At 36.7% G+C, this 24381-nt stretch overlaps 4 protein-coding genes across 9 annotated transcripts; 2 read left to right on the top strand and 2 right to left on the bottom strand.

The window, feature by feature from the left end:
• Positions 1-969: 969 nt before the first annotated feature.
• On the top strand, positions 970-3733 carry LOC109172252 (photosystem II 22 kDa protein, chloroplastic). The gene is made up of 4 exons (XM_019321413.1): positions 970-1327; positions 1558-1671; positions 2151-2400; positions 3338-3733. The coding sequence occupies exons 1-4, from the start codon at positions 1112-1114 to the stop codon at positions 3580-3582; spliced, it is 825 nt and encodes a 274-aa protein (XP_019176958.1). The 5' UTR covers positions 970-1111; the 3' UTR covers positions 3583-3733.
• A 2156-nt stretch (positions 3734-5889) lies between these two features.
• On the bottom strand, positions 5890-7094 carry LOC109172168 (subtilisin-like protease SBT1.8). The gene is made up of 2 exons (XM_019321317.1): positions 7041-7094; positions 5890-6282 (listed from the first exon to the last, which is right to left on the bottom strand). Exons 1-2 carry the CDS (start codon positions 7092-7094, stop codon positions 5890-5892), a joined length of 447 nt encoding a protein of 148 aa, XP_019176862.1.
• Positions 7095-7876: 782 nt separating this feature from the next.
• LOC109172250 (lysM domain-containing GPI-anchored protein 1-like) lies at positions 7877-11256 on the bottom strand. 2 transcript variants are annotated; one of them, XM_019321410.1, is made up of 6 exons: positions 10414-11256; positions 9278-9395; positions 9020-9181; positions 8782-8813; positions 8086-8373; positions 7877-8014 (listed from the first exon to the last, which is right to left on the bottom strand). In XM_019321410.1, the coding sequence occupies exons 1-5, from the start codon at positions 11249-11251 to the stop codon at positions 8096-8098; spliced, it is 1428 nt and encodes a 475-aa protein (XP_019176955.1). In that variant the 5' UTR covers positions 11252-11256; the 3' UTR covers positions 7877-8014; positions 8086-8095. The 2 variants fall into 2 exon arrangements, with proteins under 2 accessions (XP_019176955.1, XP_019176954.1); XM_019321409.1 differs by having other exon boundaries at positions 7877-8373.
• A 7210-nt stretch (positions 11257-18466) lies between these two features.
• LOC109172248 lies at positions 18467-23030 on the top strand. Of its 5 annotated transcripts, none has more exons than XM_019321408.1 (10): positions 18467-18722; positions 19142-19255; positions 19921-20019; positions 20862-21159; positions 21246-21452; positions 21539-21796; positions 21887-22288; positions 22391-22477; positions 22632-22643; positions 22727-23030. In XM_019321408.1, exons 4-9 carry the CDS (start codon positions 20866-20868, stop codon positions 22638-22640), a joined length of 1257 nt encoding a protein of 418 aa, XP_019176953.1. In that variant the 5' UTR covers positions 18467-18722; positions 19142-19255; positions 19921-20019; positions 20862-20865; the 3' UTR covers positions 22641-22643; positions 22727-23030. The 5 variants fall into 5 exon arrangements, with proteins under 5 accessions (XP_019176953.1, XP_019176950.1, XP_019176952.1 ...); XM_019321405.1 differs by having other exon boundaries at positions 22387-22477; positions 22632-22641; positions 22730-23030; XM_019321407.1 differs by having other exon boundaries at positions 22387-22477.
• Positions 23031-24381: the final 1351 nt, after the last annotated feature.

Genomic DNA, 24381 nt, shown 5'->3' with positions numbered 1-24381 from the left:
GAAAACTTAAAAAATATATAAATTGTGGACAAATCACGCTAATTAAATATGCATAAAACATGTCAAGTCTTATTATTAGGTGAAGTGTCAAAAACTTGAACCCAACAATAAATGCAATGGTATTACAGCATTAGAATTATAATTCATTTTAAGTATGCTGATTATAATCAATGATAGGCAATTCGTTCTATCACTTATATACTTACAACACGGGTAGTTCAGTTAGTTCTTGAGTGGCAAATTATAAGTAAAGAGGTAGAATCCAGCCCCGATAACAACAACAGTATGAGAGTTTTACCCTCTTGTAGGTTATGGTGGATCCTACCTGTCAGACTGAGGCTAGGAATTTTGTCTTTTATGAGTAAGTTATACGTAGACTAACAACAAATACAAACATAATTCGATGAACAAAAAACTTGCCGCATTCTCAAACTCAACATTACTTTTTCTTTTCTTTTTTTTTTTTAGAAAATAAGAATATCGTCATTACTTAAATCAAGTCAAGCTAAGGTTCAAACTATCAAGATTAATGATAGGAGACAGTACATCAAGGCAAATACAACATTATATTCAGACAAAGAACACGCAATCCTAGTTAGTACATGAACCACAGTGTTCACTGAACGCTTAACAAAAGAGAACCTAACATTTGAAACGGTTCTCGCTACTTGTTCGATGTCATGGACAATTATACCCCAGGGAACAACAACATTATATGTAATTAGTAAAGTTTGAATTTTAAACTTCAATACAAACAACATTTAGTAGATGAGAGGAGGTGATAATTGGCTACTATTCCAAAAGTTAAAAGACATGAAGAATGGCAAGGGAGAGGGAGACGTGGTCACTCTATGCAACTCTAAAACCCTATCCACCTCCACTGATGGAAAACACCAATCTCTCTTCAAAGTACATTTTGATTATCTCCCCTACATACCTTGGAATCAATAACAACCACAAACATATATATGCACTGCACTCCCATTATTATTACATGTGATGTGTATACCAAAAAGAAAAACAAAACCAAAATTCTAGTTCTCTAAACTTGTGTGTGTGTGTGTATAAAATATACAAAACACCAAGAAATTAAAGAAAAGAGAGAGATCTGATGGCTCAAACCATGTTGCTCACTGCCAGTGCTTCTTCCCCTGCATTGGACCTCAAGAGACAATCCACTTTCCTTCAAACCCTAAAACCAAAGCCATCAATCCAACAACATTTTCTCTTGCCCCTTCCTTCTTCTTCCTCTTCTTCTTCTTCTTTTTCTTCTACAAGAATTGTTGCTCTCTTCAAGTCAAAGGCCAAAGCCGCACCAGCAAAGAAGGTCATTTGGTTTATGGGTTTTTCTTTAAATAGCGACAAAGGTTTTTCCGGATACCAAAAGTGGTCAGAAATGTGGTCGAACAAGAGTTTCTGACCGGATTTAGGCCATTTCTGACCACTTTCAGGTGGTCGGAAATTCCTTGATTTCCAATAGTGTTTTATGGTTCAACTTTTAAAATTGGTATATATGTAATTGTCATATAATGTTGAATGTATGTAATTAACATGCAGGTTGTTCAGCCCAAGCCTAAGGTGGAGGATGGCATTTTTGGTACTTCAGGAGGAATTGGGTTCACCAAGCAAAATGAGCTCTTTGTTGGTCGTGTGGCTATGATTGGTTTTGCGGTATGTCTCATTTTTTATCTTTTAATTCTTTATTGTTTTTTATACACATAAAAAGAAATTATATGTGTTTGTGTATTCATAATAAATTGAACTTCCATTTTTTATAGGAAAAAATCCCGAATCTAGCTAGAGTGCATCTTGTTATTCTATCACAAGATCTTCCATTTTTACACATATTAAACAGCCCGCCCTTCTCACAAGTCTCAATTCGTGAGACGGATCAGATTTTTTATTAATCAGTTCAAAGATCTGACCTATTATTCAAATATTTTACCCGTCTCACAGATTAAAACCCATGAGACGGTGTCACACAAGTGTTATCCTCAACCTCATAATATATATACCAATTGAGTTATGGGAGCATATATCCATTTTCAGCTTCTGTTAATTTTAGAATTCTATGAATTTTATAGTAACATAGATGATTGATTATTCAGAATTCATAATCATAATTAGACTTACTTTACAAAATGTTGCAGGCATCTTTGCTGGGGGAAGCAATAACAGGAAAGGGGATATTGTCACAACTGAACCTGGAAACTGGGATTCCAATTTATGAGGCAGAGCCTCTGTTGTTGTTCTTCATCCTTTTCAATCTGCTGGGAGCCATTGGAGCTTTGGGTGATAGGGGCAAGTTCGTCGATGACCCTGCACCTCCCACCGGACTCGACCGTGCCGTCATCCCGCCGGGCAAAAGTTTCCGTTCAGCTCTAGGACTCAGTGAAGGAGGTAATTACAGCACTTTGTTGAACATAAATAACTGATGTGCAGTAGAAGTAGTATCAGTTTAGCTTTCTCAATTTATGTGCAGTAGAAGTAGTATCAGTTTAGCTTTCTAATTGAAAAGAAACACATTATTTGACCTGTCAAAAGTAACCGATCCGGCCTCCAGGGCATCTCCAGTCAATTTAGTTAGGTTATTGTCTTGATAACTGCAATATTACAAATTTGACTCTATATAGGAGCGTAGAAATAGTCTTGACCTTTTTAGTTTGAATTAATTAACTATGTGCAACCTAAGTTGGTTTACTTCAATTCCTTGTGGTTCTTTGCTGATTAGGGTCACAATGCGGGATTACCCAGTGTACACCCTGACCCCTGGTAGTTGTCAAAAAGGGTCTTGTAAAATTGGTTAGACTATTAGACTTGATAACTACAAAATTACAAATTCGACTCCCAATAGTCAATAGGAATCGTCTTGACCATTGTCACTAGTTAATTATTTACTTCCTTGTGGTTCTTTGCCGATTAGGGTTATAAGGCGGGATTTACCCCGTGGACACCTAACACCTTGGCCCTAGTAGTGGCTAGGGTTTCGTGGTCACTCAAAAAAAAAAAAAAAATCACAAACTCCAGTCAAATTGGTCAGACTGTTGACTTGATAACTACAAGATTACAAATTCGACTACGTGTAGGAACCGTCTTGACCTTTCTGGTTTGAACTGGTTAACTATGTACAACTTATGTTAGTTTACTTTCTTATGATTCTTCGCTAAATAGAGTCACAATGCAAAATTTACTCAATGTACACACTAACTCTCTTATGTGACTACGAGTTTTGTGTCACTCAAAAAAGAAAAAGAAATAAAAAAAATAACCGGCCCTAACTTTTAGTCTTTCAAACTTTGAAGAATTGTTGATATATGTTGAGTAATGAATGGTGCAGGTCCACTGTTCGGATTCACGAAATCAAACGAGCTGTTTGTGGGGAGATTGGCACAACTGGGGATTGCATTCTCTATAATTGGAGAGATTATTACTGGGAAAGGGGCACTTGCGCAGCTCAACATCGAGACTGGTGTGCCCATTGGCGAAATCGAGCCCTTGATCTTGTTTAACGTTGCTTTCTTCTTCTTTGCAGCAATCAATCCAGGCACTGGAAAGTTTGTCACTGATGAAGAAGAAGACTAATTCTTCTTCTTTCTCTTTTTTTTTTTTTTTTTTTAAATTTCATCTTCTCTGTATTATTAGCTCATACTAAAACGGGTACAATATAATGTGCACTCCACTAAGCTCTTTCAAACTTCTTTTTTCTGTGCAAGTTACTATATATATTAGCGTACGTGAGTTCTCAGGCGGGGGGATTGGGGTTGTACATACTTCCAAGATGTATTTCATCTTATCAAATTAAATGATGTTTTTCGCATCAACTAAAAATTTAAACTGATAATATTATTACATATTATGTTTAACTTGCAGTCACAACTACCTGTATCTGTAATAACTTGCAAACTATAAAAATAAATAAATAAATAAATCGCACTAAAAAAAGAAGGGCTTAATCATAAAGGTATAATATGATAATCATGTTCTACCTAAGTACTCGAACACTCCTTTCACGGCAACCTTGATTACATGCACTTTTGGTTATATATATTGACTAAGCTACACGCGTGCTCTTAGTTAGTCTCGAAATAAGAGTACATTCCTGTGATTTAACATCTTATCCATGTGATTAGAAGGATTGTTGGCCAGAAATCAGTGAAAGAACAAGGTCCAATTTGATAAATGTTTGTTAGTTGATAGCTATTAGCTGTTAGTTGATTAAGTTAATTAGAGGGTATAACTAGTTAATAACATTAGCTGATTGTAGAAAAATGTTTGATAAATTAGTTGTTTGGTATAATTTATTTTCTAAAAAAACTAATTGAAAAAGTTGCTTTGAGCATTTTTTTGAATGTTAATTTTTAAGTTACAAAATGTTAATTAACCAAACACTTATATTAATTTTTTAACTAAGTCAAACAATTAATAGTGGTTAAATAAATTAAAATTGGCCTATAAGCTAACTATTTTACCAAATATGGCTCAAGTCTAGCACTCTGTCTCTCGAAAATGTAGCGGTATATAAGAAAATAAAGTTACGCATTTGTTGTGAGTGGTAGTTTTAGCGTAGTGGTAAGTACTTGATCTTAACAAGTGCTATCATAGAGCAGTTAAAACTAGCTGGTGCTGGGAGGGCGAAAGCAGCAGACTGGGGATTCTCTGCTTTATTCTGTCCCTAGGGATCTCTGGCATGCACCTTTTGGATCAACATCTACGTACACTTTCACCTTGGATGCTCATCGATGTTATGTTTTGTATCCAACTTGTAGATCTTGTACTTTAGTTAGCATTTGTTGTTACTGGACTAGTGAGGGAGAGTTTTAATTTCCAACAACTTTTGTCTAGGCTTTTGTTTTTTTTTTTTTTTTGGGTGTACCCAGAGTTTTTACCGTCGGATATAGTGACTAATCCCCTCGTTGAATTGTAGCACCTCTTTTGGGTATACCCAGGATTTCCAACAACTTTTGTTAGGCTTTTGTTTTTTAATAAGGTGTTCCTAAACTATACTCCATTGATGAGTTGTTGACCATTATAAGTTTTTTTTTTTTTTAAATGTCAAATAAGTCTCCTAGATAGAAGAAATAGTGCAATTAAATCCCTTAATTAGAAAAATAAAACAAGAACTCCATCAATACCTTTAAATCAGTAAAAATGTACAATTAGCTAGGTTCAAAATGACTTATTAAACGGCACTACATGTTTGCCACATTAGCGGCACCCTACTAAATAAGTCATTTTGGATCTAATTATATTACACTTTTTTTTTTAGGTTAAAGGAGTTTTTATAGAACGTTTTTCACTTATGTGATTCAATTGCACCATTCATTTTACTTAGGCTCAAGTGTCAAATCGCACCATGAACCAAATGCGATTTGTCATCCCGCACCATGACCTTTCATAAGTGATGATTTGATGCACAAATCAAAAAATTTTGTTCGCCTAGCCTATTTTACAGGTTGCCTTCAAGTTATAGGTAATAACTTGGTGATGTGGAGGTGATTTGGTAGAGATGAATTTTATTTTGTAGATGTGGCAGCCATTTCAGCAGTTTAATTGAATAACCCAAAATATGACTTTCCAGCCATTCATTCGACGATGGAAGAGGAAGGCCGGAGGAGAGGTTCCAGCCGCACCACTGCCTAGTTCTGCTACCGCCGACGACATTGTTATCCATTTTCTGTCTCCTCATCTTCTATCTTATCCATTTTTTGTTATTGTAAGATCAAGATATTCATTTCCGCTTTTATCGTAAATTATGGTTTATGCACTTTCCCCAAATTCTTTGCCTATCTTCGCTCTAAATTACCATGAATTTTCTCTCAATCTCTCGTCATTTTTCAACCTGCAAGAAACCCAATTTTGGAAACCCAACAGTGATTGGACTACTAAAAGTTAAAAGAGCTCCGGCCAGGTGAAAGCGGCCGGACTCCTCACTTGGTTCTGGGCACTGTTCCAAGAAATGGAACCAAACGCATCCTTGCCAGTCACGACCTTCTTCGACACAAAAGTAACTGTGTACCTCAACCTGTCTCCGACATTCTTAAAGAAAAGCTTCGCCGGTTTCACGGTTACCGCCACAGACGACGACGCTTCAACGGCGACTTCGTATGAGGATTTCGGAGCTTCGACGTTGGTTAGTATTCGGGTGTACCGAACAACTCTTGATTTCCCGAAGAGTACTGAGAACGAAGGGTAGTTAAGCTGGCCGGGATCGACAAATTTCTTGTCGCAGGTGATGTTTGGTCGCTTGACCACGGCCTGAATGTGCCCGACCCGTACGAATGACTACCGTAATATGAAAATTTCATCCAATGTAATAGGTTCATTGTGGACATCAGGAACTTGTCTCCCCCCCCCCCCCCCCCCCCCCCTCTCTCCCCTCCTCCCCCCATTCATCGTAATTACCTATCCACTATTATGTCGAAGCGAAATGTGAGAGTCTTGGAAACGACGACAAAAAATTTTCACTTTTGTAGGCAACGGTTATTCACATTCATAAAATGCTTTCACCTTTAAAAAATTAAAAATAAGCCGTATTGTATCACAATTACAATTTATTTTTATTTTATCTACATTTCATGTAATTCCAAACTTACTTTCAAAAGTAGTCACTACTTCAACACACCACCTTCAAGGCTTCAAAATTATTTTCTTTCCATCATTATTCTTTTCAATTCTATCAATATATAAATTACTTCTAAATATTAAAAATGATTAAAATAAAACTTTGAATTATGTAAAATCATTTCAAAAAACAAAGTTGAAAATAAAATAATTTGTATTATGTAAATATTTGAAAATTTTGTATTACATAAAATTTGAAATAAAATAACTCATATTAGGTAAGAATTTAAATTATTTAAAAATTAAAATCTATGAAAAATAGAATTAATCAAAAATTAAAAATCCAAATACATAAATTTCAACTATATCAAAAATAAAATTAAACAAAAATTATATATTCAATTATTTATGTAAAGTAAATCTAAAGAAAAATACAAACTATAAATTTTAAAATGCCAAGCAACTTGTACCCAGATTACATGTAGTGAGTCTCCCATATGGGAGGTCATGAGATCAAGCATCGGTGGAGGCATTGTTGATTTCTTGTGCTTTAATAGGTTGAGAAAATATGTTTGAACAGATACTACAATATAATAGAGTCAGTAGCATTCAAAATAAATACATATTTTTTTTGTAATTAAACATTAATTTTTTTTAATTCATATAATTTTAAATTAAATTAAATTGACCCCACTTTGCCAAATGACAAAATGAGGCCTTGCAAGCACTTCAAAACTTTAACAAGTTTTACTAACTTTCAAGTGTCAAAATCTCACATATATGCCATTAAAAAAAATATATATTAAAGTATAGAACAAATATTACCTTATAAAAAATCAGTAATATCTCGCAAGGTGCAAATGGTCAGTCGTTATATCGTGCACCAAGGCGCACAACGCATTGTGCGCCCCGTCTTATTCAAAACGACGTCGTTTTGGTGCATTGTCCAAAAAAAATTTCTGTTTCGAATACACACAAACGCATAACAGAATACACAAAAACTCATAACTGAATACACATAATCTAACATGATACATAATACACAGAAACAATTAACTGAATACATAGAAACTCTTACTGAATACACAAAAACTCTTAACTAAATACACAGAAACTCTTAACTGAATATACAAAAACTCATAACACTACACAAGAAACTTTTAACTAAATACACATAATGGAATATAAGTCGTTTGGACGGACGGAGTGACGTCAACAATTGAAACGGGAGCGTTTAATGCCTGGGCGCACATGGCATCACAAAGTTGCACCAAAGGTACGTTTGGAAACTCGGAATAAAAATAAAATTATAAAGTATACAATAGAGCAATTGATAAAATTAGTGATGAAATTGAAAAGCCAACGATTCTAAATGTAAGAAATAATTAAAATACATGTCCAAGAAAACCCTACAACTACATCAGGGGAGAAGAAACAAAACATAACATGAAATCACACCTTCCACCCCCACCCCCACCCTCACTCAAATTGTTCCCAGTGAAGAATAAAAGATCCCCACTAAACCCAAAACCCCTTATACAAAAATCCAATATTTGAGAAACAGGCCAAGCATAACTGCATTTGGAAATCTAGACAAAGGGCTTAGCAATGTGCAGGCAGACGACGAACTCCCGGAAGGACCATTTGAAGGCGGAAATGCTATAGCCGAGCCAGCTGTAGAAGGCACCACAGAAGATGTTGGCGTCCTTATTGGAGCACCACCGGCCTCGATAGGTGCAGGTGCGGGAGAAAACAATACATCAGGACCTACTGATGAAGGGGGTGCCTTGAGCGGGGGAAATTGCTGTGGCCCTGAATACATTTGGATTAAAAGCAATACACGCAAATCAGAAAATGGGGTTCTATGAAGACCATTAAGATTTTAAGCTAAAACACTAAAAACTCAAAAAGCTATTCAAAGCAGCTTTTTCGATTAGCTTTTTTAGAAAGTTATTTTGTATGTAATCAGCTATCAGCTAACAGCTAATTTACTAAACGTCTTTCTACAATCAGCAAATGATATCAACTAGTCAAACCCACTAACCCAATCAGCTAACAGTTATTTACCAAACATCACCATTGACTCCATTGAGTCATATAGATCATATAGACAAACTAAAGTTGTCAGAAAGATGGTGCAAATGACCACAAAACGCCCAATTGATAGTGGCTTTATTCCCTATTTCTATTGCATTAAGATATCAATTTGTTGATGTTTACCTGGGCATCGAGGCTGCAGAGATGAGGATAACCTGCAATGGAACAAGAAGGAAATTGCGGGTGTTAACAAGCCTACATTACTGATAATTTACCAGAGATTTCTTGTAATCAAGAAACTACTACAACTATTTATTTGAACAAACAACAAGGTTAAGAGTGTAATCCCCTAATTATAATTAGAGAAGTAAATTTTAATTAGAACTCGAGGATCAGGGTTAAAAGAATTAATCAAACGTACACAGTGACAATGGTGTTATTGACAAAGCCACCATAGTCGCACGAGGTCACATTGCATCCCCCAGAGGTCTGTTGCACCGTAACATTCCCGAGCATCATATTGCTGTTTTTGCATTGCATACTCGAACACGAAACTGCCAACGAAGCTGGCATGCAGTACAAACTGTGGAAGAACCAACAGCAATATGATAAGGCTGCAGAAAAAACTCCCGTTCGGGACAGATAACTGAAATATATTGCAAAGAAGCGCCTAACTTACTTGCGACTCCCGGGCCCACAGCTGCACTGAACACAGTGACTAGCCGTAATAGCATAACTCCCGTTCGGCACAGATAAAGCAAAATCCGAGGCGTATTTTGGAAAACTCGATGCACAAGCTGAAAATCACAATCACAAAACACCATTTTCAATCATATCCTATATACTAAAGCCAGAAATGACAAGGTAGAGAAACCCCTAACAACAAGACTTTCCATAAAAAAACAGAACTTACATTAATATATTACTTTAATCACAAATTTGAATGATTATCCAGGTTCAATAAATAAATTCCCAATTAATCCAAGTTCTCTTTAAGAAACAAATCATTGCTAAATGCTAATGTCCATTTATATCATCAGACATCCATCCATTAGATACCTAATATATGCCAAACTATCAATTTTACAATATAGTAATAGTAGATAGTAAAAGAATATGCTTTCCTTATTAATATAGGATTAGTATAACTGTGCTTTTCCTTAATTCCCTGCTATTCTAGGATTGAGTACAATCTCAGCAAATCTGTTTACAACATCAATGTAAACTCAAACATGAAACAAGAAAAGGAGAAAAAGAGAAACAATAAGGAAAGGCTTTCCACCAATAAGAGGCAAGAACAATAATGCAACTTGTTCAAGGGAGGCCCGTAAAGGCAAGTCTAGCACCTGGTGGCTAAAGGATTGTTGGCCCAAGGTGAGTAAAGGCCAAGTCTAGCACCCGTGGCCAGAGGATTGTTGGCGGAGACCGGTGGGTGAAGGTCAAGTCTAGCACGGGTGGCCAGAGGATTGTTGGGCAGAGACCGGTAAAGAGGGCTTAAAAGGCCAAATTCAACACCCAATTGTCTTGAAAATGTGTGACAATATAAGGAAATAAAGTTGCATCTTTGCTACTATGCCTACTAGCTATCCGAAAATGGGTGACAGTATAAAGAAATAAAGTTTCAAACTTTGCAACTAGATATAACTTTGGGTGACAGAACTTTGGGTGACAGTATAAAGAAATAAAGTTTCAAACTTTGCTACTAGATTTAACTTTTGGTGTAGTTATAAGCTCTAATCCTAACACAACTATATAAATAGCTGAAAAAAGAATGTGCCTAATTTACTTCACTCCAAGTGGTAATTAATGAGTTACCGGACAAGGGAATAGCAAGAATGTCGCCTTCCTTGATGGCCGGACTTCCCAGGTCATTAACAGTCATGAGGTCAGTGAGAGTGGTGGAATAGGTGGCGGCGATCCCGGCAAGAGTGTCGACGGGGGTGACAACGTAGGACATGTAAATAGCCGGGAGGTTGTTATCGGAGCCGTTGAAGCAGGTGCAGGGGAGGGGAATCCAGAGGTTGGTTCCGACATTGAGGACGGAAGGGTCGGAGCCGACGGCGTTTGGGTTTCCCTCCTTAATCTGGTCGGCCGAGACGAGGCCGGAGTAGACGGTGTCGGCGATGAAGGAGAGCGTGTCGGAGGGGCGGGTCTTGTAGTGGACGAAGGCGGATTTGAAGATCCCGTCGACGCAGGAGCAGGTGAGCGGGACCTTGAGGAAGAGGCGGGCGGGGAGGATGTGGTTCTCGACGTCCGGGACGGAAATGTCGACGGCGTTGGCCGTGAGTAGGGCGATTGGGTCGGTCTGGAACAGGGACGCCACCTCGGAGACTTTAAGGTCGGTGTAGAGAGTGTAGCCGACGAGAGAAGAGCAAGTGTCGGAGTTGGAGCAGGGTTCAATGGTGGATTTGGGGACTCCGAAAGGGATAACGGCGAGAAGGAGCAGTACCCCGATTAACAGAGGGCAGTTCCCGGCCGGAATGGGGGTTTGGGGTAGCATTTTCCGGTGAGAAAAAAGGCGAGTAGAGTGAACTCTATTCTCAAGAAAATGGTGAGAGAGAGAGAGAGGAAAGTATATTTTGAAAGAAAGGAGGCAATAAAGAGAGAGAGAGGGGTTTAGAAAAAGGACAATAGAGAGACAGATGTGTCGCATATTTGGTTGTCTGCGTGCTTTTTGGTCAGAAATATGGGTCAAGTCTGCAGGGGTAAGTTGATTTGAATGGGGATACCAATTACCAAATTCTCTGATTGTGTTAATCTCAACAAAGTATTAATTACACTATGTTTAACTAGATTGTTTTGCTTATATGTAGAGATTATATGTAGAGATGATCCTAGTTTAGTTCAAACTGACCGAAATATACAAGCTTTCAATTCTGGTTTATTAAAATCGAAAATTAGAATTGATTGAGTTTCAAACTCAAATAAAATTAATTGTATTATATTGGATGAGAAAAAAAGAAGTTTTCTCTCTCATGCTAGCAGAATCGCTCTCTGAAGACGTTGGTTCGACGGCGACCAGTCGGTCGCCGGAGGATCCAGAATCAAGTGCAAGGGCAAGATTGGCCAAAAAGACGAAAAGATCTCGAGATCAGGTAGAAACGTCAGTAACCACACCACGCGATGATAAGACTCCGTGATGAAAATGGCGTAATTGTTTGAAAACTACAAGCCGTAAGGTGAGAAGAGAAGGAAGGGAAAAGGTTGTCGTTCATTACTGACAATTGCAGAATAAATACAAGAAGAAATATTTAAGGTAAGCTACATAAAAGGTAAACCACAGGCTATATACAAGGAAAACAGAATATTAACAGCTCATGTGATCTCCAAATATGATACGTGATATTTTCTTCCATATTCATCACGCCTCCCTCAAGTTGGAGTGTGGAGGTCCGCAACACCCAACTTGCCTAGAAGAAAATGAAATCTATCATTTCCCAGCGCTTTAGTGAATAGATCAGCGAGCTGGACCTTTGTGTGTATTTTTTTCGGAGCAATCTCATTAGACCGAAATCTTTCACGAACAAAATAACAGTCCATCTCAACATGTTTAGTTCTTTCATGATAAACAGGGTTGGCTGCAATATGCAAAGCTGCTTGATTGTCACAATACAATGGTGTGGCATGCACTTGACAAGCACCAAGTTCAGACAGTAGCCAACGCAACCACAATAACTCACTCACAGTGACAGCCATTGCTCTATACTCTGCCTCCGCCGATGACCGGGAAACCACAGATTGTTTCTTTGTTCGCCAAGAGATCGGGGAACCACCGAGAGAGATATAATATCCTGTGGATGAGCGACGTGTGGTGAGGCACCCTCCCCAATCAGCATCACAGTAAGAAGTGAGTGTTAAACTCCCAGCTCTAGGGAGTAACAGACCTTGTCCTGGTGCCCTTTTCAAGTAACGCAATACACGAGTTGCAGCATCCATGTGTTCTTGCAGTGGCAATGCAACAATTTGGCTAAGAATATTAACGGCATAGGTGATATCTGGCCGTGTAACAATAAGGTACAAGAGGCGTCCTATCAATCGCCGATATTGAGCAGCGTCAACTAGAGAGCCTGCACTATCTGCCCGAAGCTGGTGGTTTTGTTCAATTGGGGATCCGCTAGTACGACAGCCTTGCATACCACTCTCACTAAGAATATCCAAGGCATATTTTCGTTGGCTCAAAAATAAACCTTGAGCAGTCCGTGAAACTTCTATACCAAGAAAATATTTTAGAGGGCCCAAGTCCTTGATCCCAAATCCAACATCTAAGTAGGATTTGATTTCTTGTATCTTTGTATAATCATCACCTGCCAGAATGACATCGTCAACATATATTAAAGCAACAAGAAATTTTGCACCATGATTATATAAAAACAAGGAATGATCTGCTCTGGACTGTTGAAATCCCACATTAATAAGTGCCTTTGTAAACTTTTGATGCCAATTGCGTGAGGCTTGTCGCAATCCGTACAATGATTTTTTTAATTTGCAGACCTTTGTCTCATCATGCCGCCCAAATCCTTCAGGGATGCACATGTAAACCTCCTCATGCAGGTCACCATGGAGAAATGCATTATTTACGTCAAGTTGGTGAATCTCCCAGCCCTTTTTTACTGCAACTGCAAGCAGACAACGGACAGTAACAAGCTTGGCCACTGGTGCAAAGGTTTCGTGATAATCAATGCCCTCTATTTGCGTGAAACCTTTGGCAACGAGGCGCGCTTTGTATCGTTCCACTTCCCCATTTGGTTTATACTTCACCTTATAAACCCATTTGGAGGCAATCGCTTTTTTATTAGGTGGAAGCACAACTATGTCCCATGTTCCATTTGCTTCAAGAGCCGCAATTTCCTTTTGCATCGCATCGCGCCACTGTTTATGTTTCACTGCTTGCTTGAATGTTCTTGGCTCATCATGGTTAGTGATGGCCGTTAAAAAAGCTTTGTGAGAACAAGAGAAATTATCATAAGAGACATAATGAGACATGGGATGTACCGTTGAGGATGCCGAAGGAGGGGTAGATGGCGTTACTGCTAAAGAGGGTGGCAATGTCGTCTCATAATTCTCCAAATATTTTGGTACATGTCTATTACGTAGACTTCTACGCTGCTGCACGTCATTAACAGGCTCTGGTGGTTCATGATTCTCAACAACATCTACATCTGTCAACTCAATTATCTCTGTCGGTATAGTACAACTCTGTTCTGCTTCAGGCTGGCTATGTTCTACACTGTTTGTATTTGTTGTTTCTTCGGTTTGTACCATCCTAAGGATATCGTCACACTCATCATTTATGGGCAGTGAACATGGTCGTTCAATCTTTGGCTCCAAGTCTTGAACATTGTTCCTGAAGGGAAGTTTATTTTCAAAAAATGTTAAGTCTCTGGTGGTGTAAAAGTTTCCATCTTCAGGATCATACACTCGATATCCCTTTTGTCCACTTGGGTACCCAACAAATATGCATGGCTTCCCTCTTTCATCGAACTTGTCTCCCTTTTTGTTGTATACATAAGTCAAGCACCCAAATACCCGCAAGTGATTGTAGTCTGGCTTTTTTTCCATCAAAATCTCATAAGGTGTTTTTTCCTTGATGGCCTTAGAAGGTAGTCTGTTAATGATATGTACAACAGTTAAAATGCATTCCCCCCAAAATTCAATCGACAAATTTGCTTGAAATCGCAATGCTCGTGCCATTTCTAGGATATGCCTATGCTTTCTCTCAACTACCCCATTCTGTTGTGGGGTGTCTACACATGATCTCTGCAAAATAATGCCATGCTGTTTATAATACTCTAGCATGTAATTTGATTTAAACTCCATGCCATTATCAGCCCGAATTTGCTTAACTCTTTTTCCAAATTGGGTACGAATCATGTTGCAAAATGCAACAAGGTGGTGGCTAACTTCAGACTTATGCTTCATCAGATATACCCATACACCCCTACTAAAATCATCCACAATAGTAAGGAAATAGTGAGCACCAGAAAAAGAAGGTGTTTTGTAACCACCCCAAATGTCGCAATGTATAAGATCAAAGCATGATTTAGTTTTAATACTACTAACAGGAAAAGGCAATCGAGTTTGTTTAGCACGCATGCATGAATCACAGAAAAAACCATTCTCAGAAGAAGCCACAAAATCTGATTGTATTTTTTGAATTTTTGTAGTAGAAGCATGACCAAGTCTCTTATGTCAGATATTCGGATCGTCCTTTCTCTTAACTGACATTGCCACACCCTCTTGAGATGTTGGTTCTAGGTAGTAAAGACCATCGCGCATCCTACCCACTCCAATCAGTTTCCTCGAGGGTAAGTCCTGCATTATACAGAAATCCGAGAAAAAAGTCAGTGTACAATTGCAATCCTTTGTCAGCCTACCAACAGAAGCTAAATTGCATTTAAAATCTGGTATGCTCAAGACATGATTTATTTGCACCCCATTGGGAAGTTTAGTACTTCCTATACTTTTAACCGCCACCTTGTCTCCATTTGGTATGGTGACAGGAAAATCACCATGTTCAACATCCACTTTATTCAATAGATCCCCATCACAGACTATGTGGTCTGTAGCTCCGGAGTCTATCACCCACCAATTCCGATTATCTATCTTACCCGCCATGTTGACAGTCGGGTTGGATGATGCCCCTCCATGCTTGAATTTGTCTTCGTCAGTGTTTAGGAATTGAAAAAGCTTTGCCAGCTGAGCTTGTGTAAGATTTCGCAAGGGATTGACATCTGTATCAACGTGGGCTGCCTTTGGTGCTGCTTTGTGCTCTGTATATTGCCCTCCTCTCTTGTCACGAGGGCTCTTCCGCCAGTGTGCAGGGTATCCGATGATCTCAAAGCATTGGTCCTCTGTATGTCCTATCTTTTGGCAATGCCCACAGATAGGTTTGTCCCTTCTTCGTCCTTTTCCATCTTTTTCACTGGAACCTCTTTGTGCCTGAAATGCTGCAGCTTCAACTATTGGTTTATGAGTGGATGAGATTTTTCTTTGTTGCTCATCTTCAGATGTCATATGATATGCCCGACCAAGGCTGAGTGTTGGCTTTGAACTGAGGATTTGTGATTTCACAGCAGCAAATTCATCATCTAATCCCATGAGGAAATCGTATAATTGTTCCTTCTCTTTCATATCAACCAATTGCTTTGATATATTGCATGTGCATCCCCTACAGATACACTTAGGTAGTGGTGAGATGGCCATCATCTCATCCCAAAGCCCCTTAAGTTTTGTGTAATATGTTGAAACTGGAGCCTTTTTCTTGTCGCAGGAGTACAACTGCTCGCCTTATCTCAAAGGCTCTCGGTGCACTTCCCTTTCCAAATCTTTCTTCCAAATCGACCCAAATATCCCTAGCAGTATTAGCATATCTCACGCTATTCCTCATGTCCCTGTCCATAGCATTTTTTAGCCAACCTTTCACCATAGCATTACAACGCATCCATTGTTGTAAATATGATGAATCGGGTGTCGGCATAGGTATGGATCCATCAACGAATCCCATCTTGTTTTTAGCGAACAACGCATCACGCATATCGTTTACCCACTCCCCGTAGTTGCCATCACGGAAGAGTTCGGTGACATGGATGTGTCCGGGAGCATCTGAAGCGTGTAAAAAATAAGGCGACATCACATCTATGCAGCCAGGCTAAACTTCTAATGCATTTGATGTTGCCTTACCATGTTGGACCTTTTCTGATTCTTCGCCACCTCCATCTGATGTCTTTGGCGTAACCTCTTTCGCCTTGTCGTTACCTAGCTCTGATACCATGATGAAAATGGCGTAATTGTTTGAAAACTACAAGCCGTAAGGTGAGAAGAAAAGGAAGGGAAAAGGTTGTCGTTCATTACTGACAATTGCAGAATAAATACAAGAAGAAATATTTAAGGTAAGCTACATAAAAGGTAAACCACAGGCTATATACAAGGAAAACAGAATATTAACAGCTCATGTGATCTCCAAATATGATACGTGATATTTTCTTCCATATTCATCACTCCGGAGGCTCCAGTTCCGATAACTACGAACTTCAACGTTGAATCAGGCCCAGATGCGATGGATTCTCCAGGTGGGAGTAAGCATCCGGAGTTCTTGAACCCACCCCTACCAGCAAGCTACAAGCTCAGTCTACGGAAATTCATGACGTATAAGAAGGACGACCTTGAAGGAGCTGATGAAGATACAAGCGATGATGAGGGCTCCGATGAGCAAGACGACCCAGAATGCCCTAAAATTAGGCTATCAAAGGAGGAGAAGATTAGAATTAGAAGACCGTGGCGCAGAACGCTCATCATCCAACTATGGGGAAAATCAGTCGGATACAACTACTTAATCCACCGCCTCCGTTCGCTTTGGAAACCAGAAGGTAATCTTGAACTCATCGATTTAGAGCATGACTATTTCTTGGCGAGATTCGAATTGCAGAGGGATTACGATATAATTTTTGTTTTTTTTTGGAAATCCCGTTTTTCGTGTCTGGTGTTATTTTCTTTAAAAAAAAAATTTCCATGTTTCGAATGTACATAATCGTATAATAGAATGTACATAATTGTATAACAGAATACACATACACCTTTTTAAAAGGATAATACACATAATCTAACATAATACATAATACACACAAACTTTTAACATAATACACATAAGCTCTTAACATAATACACATAAACTTTTAACATAGTACACATAAACTCTTAACATAGTACATATAAACTCTTAACTCTTAAAAAACAATCTCATGTTTCGAAATGTACATAATTGTATAACAGAATACACATAAACTCCGTCGCGTCAATTTCCCACACAATTTAACAAAACGATATCGTTTTGGAATGGCGGGGTGCACAATGCATTGTTCGTCCGGGTGCACGATATAACGATGGGATGAAGTGTGTCTAGTTGGAGATTTTCTTAGTTTAGGAAGCTAATTGCACTTTGACCTATTTGACCCTTATCATTTGCTTTTGAAACACTTAATAGTTGGCAAATATAATTTATTTAGTAATATATTTATTTAAATATATGTGTATTAAATTTTGTTTTTGTGTAGAGATTGAATTTGAAAAACGAAATTAAAATAATTAGAAAAAAGAAAAACATATAACTAAGAGTAATATTCATTTTAGTCATCGATTCTAATGTTTTTTTTTTAATTTATAATTTAGTCTTAAATGATTTTTCGTGCTTAATTAGGTCATCAATTTTGATAATCAATTGGATCATCTATTAAAATATCTTGGTAATTTCACATCTATTGATACTAAATTTAGTCATCGGTTACAGTAATTTTTGTCCAAGTTAGTATTCGATTATAATGATTTTATCCAATTTAGTCATCGACTATAATGATTTTTTTTATTTACTCAGTCTAATAGTGATGGCTCAATTGGATAAAACTATCAAAGTTGAGGATATAATTAAACACAAAATATTATTTATTAAAATTAAATCGAGAAAGATTAAATAGCACTAAATTGAGTATTGAGTATTTAACTTAAAGTTAATACCATCTGAGGTCCTCCGAGTATAGTGGTTTTGTCACGTTTAGTCCTAAACTTTCAAATTGACCATCTTTGATCCTTCGACTTTCAAATTTAACCATTCTTGGTCCAAGTTAACTACTCATGGTCCTTCAAATTTCGAAATTTAACCAGTCGTGGTCCTCTTGAAAGGATTATGGTTGGTTAAAATTTAATAATTGAAGGATCATGAGTAGTTAATTTGGACCATGAATTATTAAATTTAAAAGTCGAAAAATTATATATGATCAATTTGAAAGTTTAGGACTAAACGTGGCAAAATCACTATGAGTTACGAGTAGAGCTGTGGCGACAAACGTAGATGGCATTAACTCTCAACTTAAATTAAAAGAGGGAGTTTGAATGTTTGATTGGGGGCAGTGCCGCAGTGGTGAGGACGAGAAAAAGTTGAAGCGGCGGAACCAGTGGGTCATCGACTATGAGTTATGAGTAGAGCTGTGGCGACAATGTAGGCTGTGGGGAGATTGGGAGGCACAGAAAAGCGGAAGTAATTGGGTTGCCGGAGGAGGAATTAAGACCTCAAGGGAGTTAGGTCTCGTCGAGCTCGATTCCAGAGAGTCAGTAAAGGAGGATCAATCTACAAAGTACGAATTGCTCCATAAATTTGATTTATTGCTTATCACTCTTATCTTAATAGCCTGATTCAAACTGGATTTATGCAATTGGAAGCACAATTGATACTTTAATTGATTATAGTATATATATTTTTGAAATATTAAATGCATTAATGAGGAAGGCTATGAAGAAATTCGTGGTGAAATTGAGATGTTGCAGCAGTTTAGTCATCCAAATGTTGTTCATTACCTTGGGAGCTACCAAGGAGAACTGGAGAAGAGTACCTTTGGGTGTGAACTAGGGCATTTACCTAAAATCTTAACATATTCTTCAACCGGCTTACTCAAATATAAAATATTTATTTTATCATAGTATTATGATCACAACCAAAATTATGCATTTTGGTTTGAATTAGATTTAGTAACATTTTTATTTTATGTGCTGACAGATTGTGATGGGATATTGTTGGGGTGGAAATGTAGCAGATTTAATGAATGTCACTTACTAGCCACTTGAGGAGTACCAAATTGCATACATTTCACATTTGCAGAGAGGCTTGAAGGTAAGCTTGAATTGAACATTAGTGTGTAAAAACTAAAAACTAAAAACCAAGTTGGACATGTGAGCCATTGTATCTCTGGATTGTACATCAGTCCCACACTTACATGAAGCCAAGTAATGCTTTAAATCTCTACAACCGTAGGGATGAACCCTAAGAGGCTTTTAACTATACACTAAGGGTTTGTTTGGTTCAAACATTGGAATCGAAATGATAATGGGAATTAAATACTTGGTAATTGTAATGAGTTTAAGTAGAATGAGTCACTTTGTTTGATAGTAAATAGGACTATGAATCAAAACGAATAATAATTAATTAATTAATTAATTAAAATAAAAATTAATAAAAATGCATCGAGTATCATAAGTCATTCTTTCTTCCGATGCCTTCTCCTTGAATCGAAAAATCTTGGGTAGTCTTGTCTAGGAAAATATGTGGAGAAACATTTAGGAAGAGGAAGTAAATAAGCCATATGAAGACATGTCATTATCATTGGAACTTCCAACTTTGCTAGTTGAAGCTTAATTTATTCTGTAAACTTGGAATACAAAATTTGTTAGAAATCTTTTCAACTTGTAGTGTCAAAACAAAATGGAACTCTTTCATGATTGAAGCTTAAACGGTTTGTTGTATCCTGGGTTTCCTGAGTTGTTTTATGTTCAATGCAGGGGTTATCCTATTTGCATTCAATATTTAAGATTCATATAGACATTAAAGGCGGAAACAGTTTGCTGTCTGGTCAAGCCGTCAAGGTGAGGTTAAGTTAGGTGAGTGCCTTTATGCTTTTAGTGTGTCTCCTAAAATCCAAATAGTCTTGGAACTATTGCTTCTGTCCAATTGTTTTTTGTAGAACTTTGTACGAATCCTTAATTTCATTACTTTGTCGGTGTTCCAATTTAATTTGTGATTAGCTTATCTTCCCAAAAGTCACTTACCAAAAAAAATACTATTATGCGATTTCATGCCAAACCATGAAATATGTAATAATTGATCCACAATGTGAGTAGGTGATTTTGGTGTTGCTGCTCAGTTGAATAGAATAATGTCTAAGCTGATAACACATAGTGTAGTAATGGCTATGTATAATCTCTTGTAACTACTATGTATTTTGCTGTTTGTTTGCTTGAGTTTCTAGTTTGTTGTTAGCTTCACTCTTGTACTATAAATATCTTAGTGAAAATTGTAATTTATGCCCCTTAGGTATAGACCAATTATAAATGTCACCACTCAATTAAGTGGTGTAAATGTTGCATATGAATTGTCAAAATGTGACTATATATTACCATATATTGTAATTTATGCCCCTTAGTAAGGGCAATATATGACCACATTTTGACAATTCAGGGGCAACATTTATATTTTATATCACGTAGAATTTAGGAGTGACATTTATAATTGGCCTATACCTGAGGGACATAAATTACAATTTTCCCAATATCTTATTTGTGTAATGCAATTATTGTCAGTTCTGATCTCCTTCACATGTTAGCAAAGCTTTTCAATCTAAACCATATATTACTTTTAATTCTATAGACTTTGAATGCATGTCTTGGTTTTTATATTTTATGTTATCATATAGAATGCTTATATTTTGTTATTTTTGAAACAGGTTCATGGATCCTCCAAGTGATTTTTCTTTTCATACCGCTACTAATGATACTGAGGATAATAAGAATGATAGAGGTAAAACGAGAGATGTCACCTCGATGAAGAAGTGGATCTTAACTCATTCTTCTGAAAAAGGCAAGGAGGTTGTTGAGTTTAAGGGCAACAACCCAATTGGGGCTCAAAGAAATTATTTTTTGTCTTATATTTGTCATTTAGCTTGTAGCAAAGTGAGTATATTGTTTAGGAGTTGGAAAGAAGTTCCACCACAAACATTGGAGATGATTTGGCATGATCTTTTGGTACATTTATTTACTTATAAACTATTTTTAATATATTTTTATAAAAATTTACTTATTTACTGATATTTGTGTTTGCATATTTTTAGACTGTATTCGATATTCCCAACACACCTGCCATGAGGAAACGGTGGTTGAGTTATGCTGGAGTTCGATGGAGGGACTTTAAGGCATCATTGAGTTCTAGATTTATATATGGTGATAAACAAAATAAGAATCCATGTGACGAGTGTAGTTACATTGATCAAGATACATGGGATGAATTTGTTGCAGCTCACAAAGATTCGAAGTTTCAGGTGATAAGATGAATGTGTACAAATTGCTATGTTTATTATTTTTATTCATTATCTATGACTATTAACTATTATGTTTATTTGTATAGACGGTAAGGAAACAAGCTCATTTGACACAATCAAATCATGTGTACGAGCATCGATTGTCTCGTGGAGGATATTATAAATTGGATGTGAATATGATGGATGAGAAGCTAAAGGAAAGACGAGAAGTTTCTATGTCTGACCCATTGATTGTAGTTAATCCTCCATCTCCCCCATGCAGGCACGGGATGTGGAAGAGAGCTAGAGTGGATAAAACAAAGGCATTTATCACAGAAGAGAGTAAATTGATTGCAAAAAAAATTGTAAGTATATATTCATATTATTAATGATATGTTTTATTGATTGAAAAGTTAATATATATTATTTAATTTATTTATTTTTTAATGTAATAGGATTCTTTTGAGCAACAATGTACTCCCGGAGAATTCATTGAATCTGGAAGGATGGATATACTAGCACTTGAAAAGAAAGAGCACTCGACTTGTGTTAGGGGTGTGGGAAGAGAAGTTGGAATAAGTGACTCCTTTGGGTCTACACCTCCTTGTGAAGGATATACATCCGTGGAAGCGGAAGCTCTTAAAGACATGATCTCTGCTGCCATATCCAAAGGAATAGCTGAAAATACTGCAGTGTGTAAACAATTTTTGGAAAATGCAATGGCTGAAGCTACTGCATCGTTTCGAAAACTTTCTGCATACTTAGACCAAAAGAACAATTTATGTGTCCAGGAGCCTGCACCAGACCTTAATAGTGATAACGCTAGTTCCCCAGACCCTCTTGAGAATATACCAATGGTATGTGTTAGTTATTATTTATTTATCCTTTTGTTTTCTTTTGGTAACATTATTATAAAATTTAGTTTATCTAACTTGTTTATAATGAATAACTATAGGTAGGAGTACGATGTCTTTTGTACTTGGAGAATCCTATTCGACGTAAGGTGGCAGTGGGCAAGGTTTTTGGCATGGGCCATACACTTCATGGCATACCATTACCACATGATCAAGTAAAAGTAGTCATAGAGATTGCCTTTGAACCACAAACAAAGGTACCGTTCCCCACTGAGGAGGCATCAAATATAGGTGGAGCACTTGATCAATATATTGCTTGGCCAAAGAAGTCAATACAATTGTTAAGTCCAAATGAGGTATGTAATATATATATATTATTTATTTATTTATCTGTTCATATATATACTTCAGAAATATATTTAACTTTAGTTTAAATTGAACTAGGGTAAAGTGTTAAGCAACACATGAAGCCATTGTGGAACAGTCTCCATTGCCTAAATGTTAAATGTTATCGAAATAGTTTGAGCAATGATTGCATGAAAGCATATGAAATTGCAAGTCATGTAGAGGAGAGTGTTTTGGTTCATATGGGATTACAGACAAAATGAGATATTAGTTTTATATATTCAAGGAGGAGATGCACCCGGCGATATATATCTCATACATTCAATTGTTTATTATGTAAGTTTTTCCTTATTGAGATATCTAATTGTGTACACTTTTTAGTTATATGATCTATTACATTTAACTTATTGGTATTTTTTTTTTGAAGAGTTAATACCATATGTGGTCCTTGAGTATAGTTGTTTTGTCACGTTTAGTCCTAAACTTTCAAATTAATCACCTGTGGTTCTCGACTTTCAAATTGTTACTCCCGTTGGCCAAGTTAACATGGTCTTTCAAGTATTAAATTGTTACCCACGTTTAGAATGATTTACATTATGTTTTTAAATTTGAATCTTATAAATAAAGTATGAATGCGAGAAGTGGAAACAAGTGATGGACTAGTGTGTTGTCTACTTGTCTTTTCATTTGGAATCGCATATTAAATGGTAACAAAGTAACTACAGAAACTACTTATATTAATGATATATCAGAATTTATTTTGTACTAGCATGGATTTGATGAACCTAGAAGGGGAGTTTAATAGACTTTTAAGTTTTAACAATTTTAGAATTTTTAAAGAAATGTAAGATTTTGCAGCAAAACTCTTTAATCCAATGAAGGTTTCCACTATGTATTTATAACCAAATACAAGGAAATAAAGCGTTGCGCAACACACTGCTACTTGCACAATCCTTGAATGTAAGTCCCGTGCTCATTGCTGACCTAATCTTTATTGTTTGATCAATCTTCACCAAGGGTCAGTCACAAATTAAAGTCGCTTTACTTGGATGGTCATTAAACACCTTTCAAAGGAAAAAAAAAAAAGATGATTTTGTTTTGGGGTTGGACTACTATTAGAATCTAGATGATTCTTTTAACTTATCACACTGAATATCGTTTGAAAGCTTTGAGAAGCTTGTAAAATTAATACTTTGTTCTAAGATTGGGGTCATCCTTAGATAGATGCAAAAAGCTGAGAATTAAAATTAATACTTTATTCTAAGATTGGGGTCCTCCTTAAATAGATGCAAAAAGCTGAGTATTAATTCAAAAGACGAATTTTCTCCATTTTACGTGCCACGATCCTTAATTTACGCTACCATAAACCATATGGTAAGGACCATCTCTCTATTTGCGCAAAGTCAAATTTTCCTCTAAAAAGACTTCATATTGCTTATTACCCATTCGTCTCTTTAGTAGAGTTATAGGTATCAGGCTTGAAAATTGTGTCTAAGATCTCTTCTATACATTTGAGAACTTGTACACCTTCATTAATACTTTCTAAGATTGATTTAACTCTTTTGTCATTAGAGACAAGTTGAATAAGAGCTCTAGAAATCTTCATTCTAAGGTTGAATAATTCTTTGGTTTAGCTTCCTTCCGATCACTTCCTCTCTCTCTCTCTCTCTCTCTCTCTATATATATATATATATATATATATATATATATATATATATATATATATATATATATATATATATATATATATA

The sequence above is a fragment of the Ipomoea nil genome, unplaced genomic scaffold, assembly GCF_001879475.1.
Source record: "Ipomoea nil cultivar Tokyo-kokei standard unplaced genomic scaffold, Asagao_1.1 scaffold0415, whole genome shotgun sequence".
NCBI lineage: Eukaryota > Viridiplantae > Streptophyta > Magnoliopsida > Solanales > Convolvulaceae > Ipomoea > Ipomoea nil.
The sequence above is the reverse complement of the archived record's forward strand: the minus strand, read 5'-3'. Positions and strand labels throughout refer to the sequence as shown.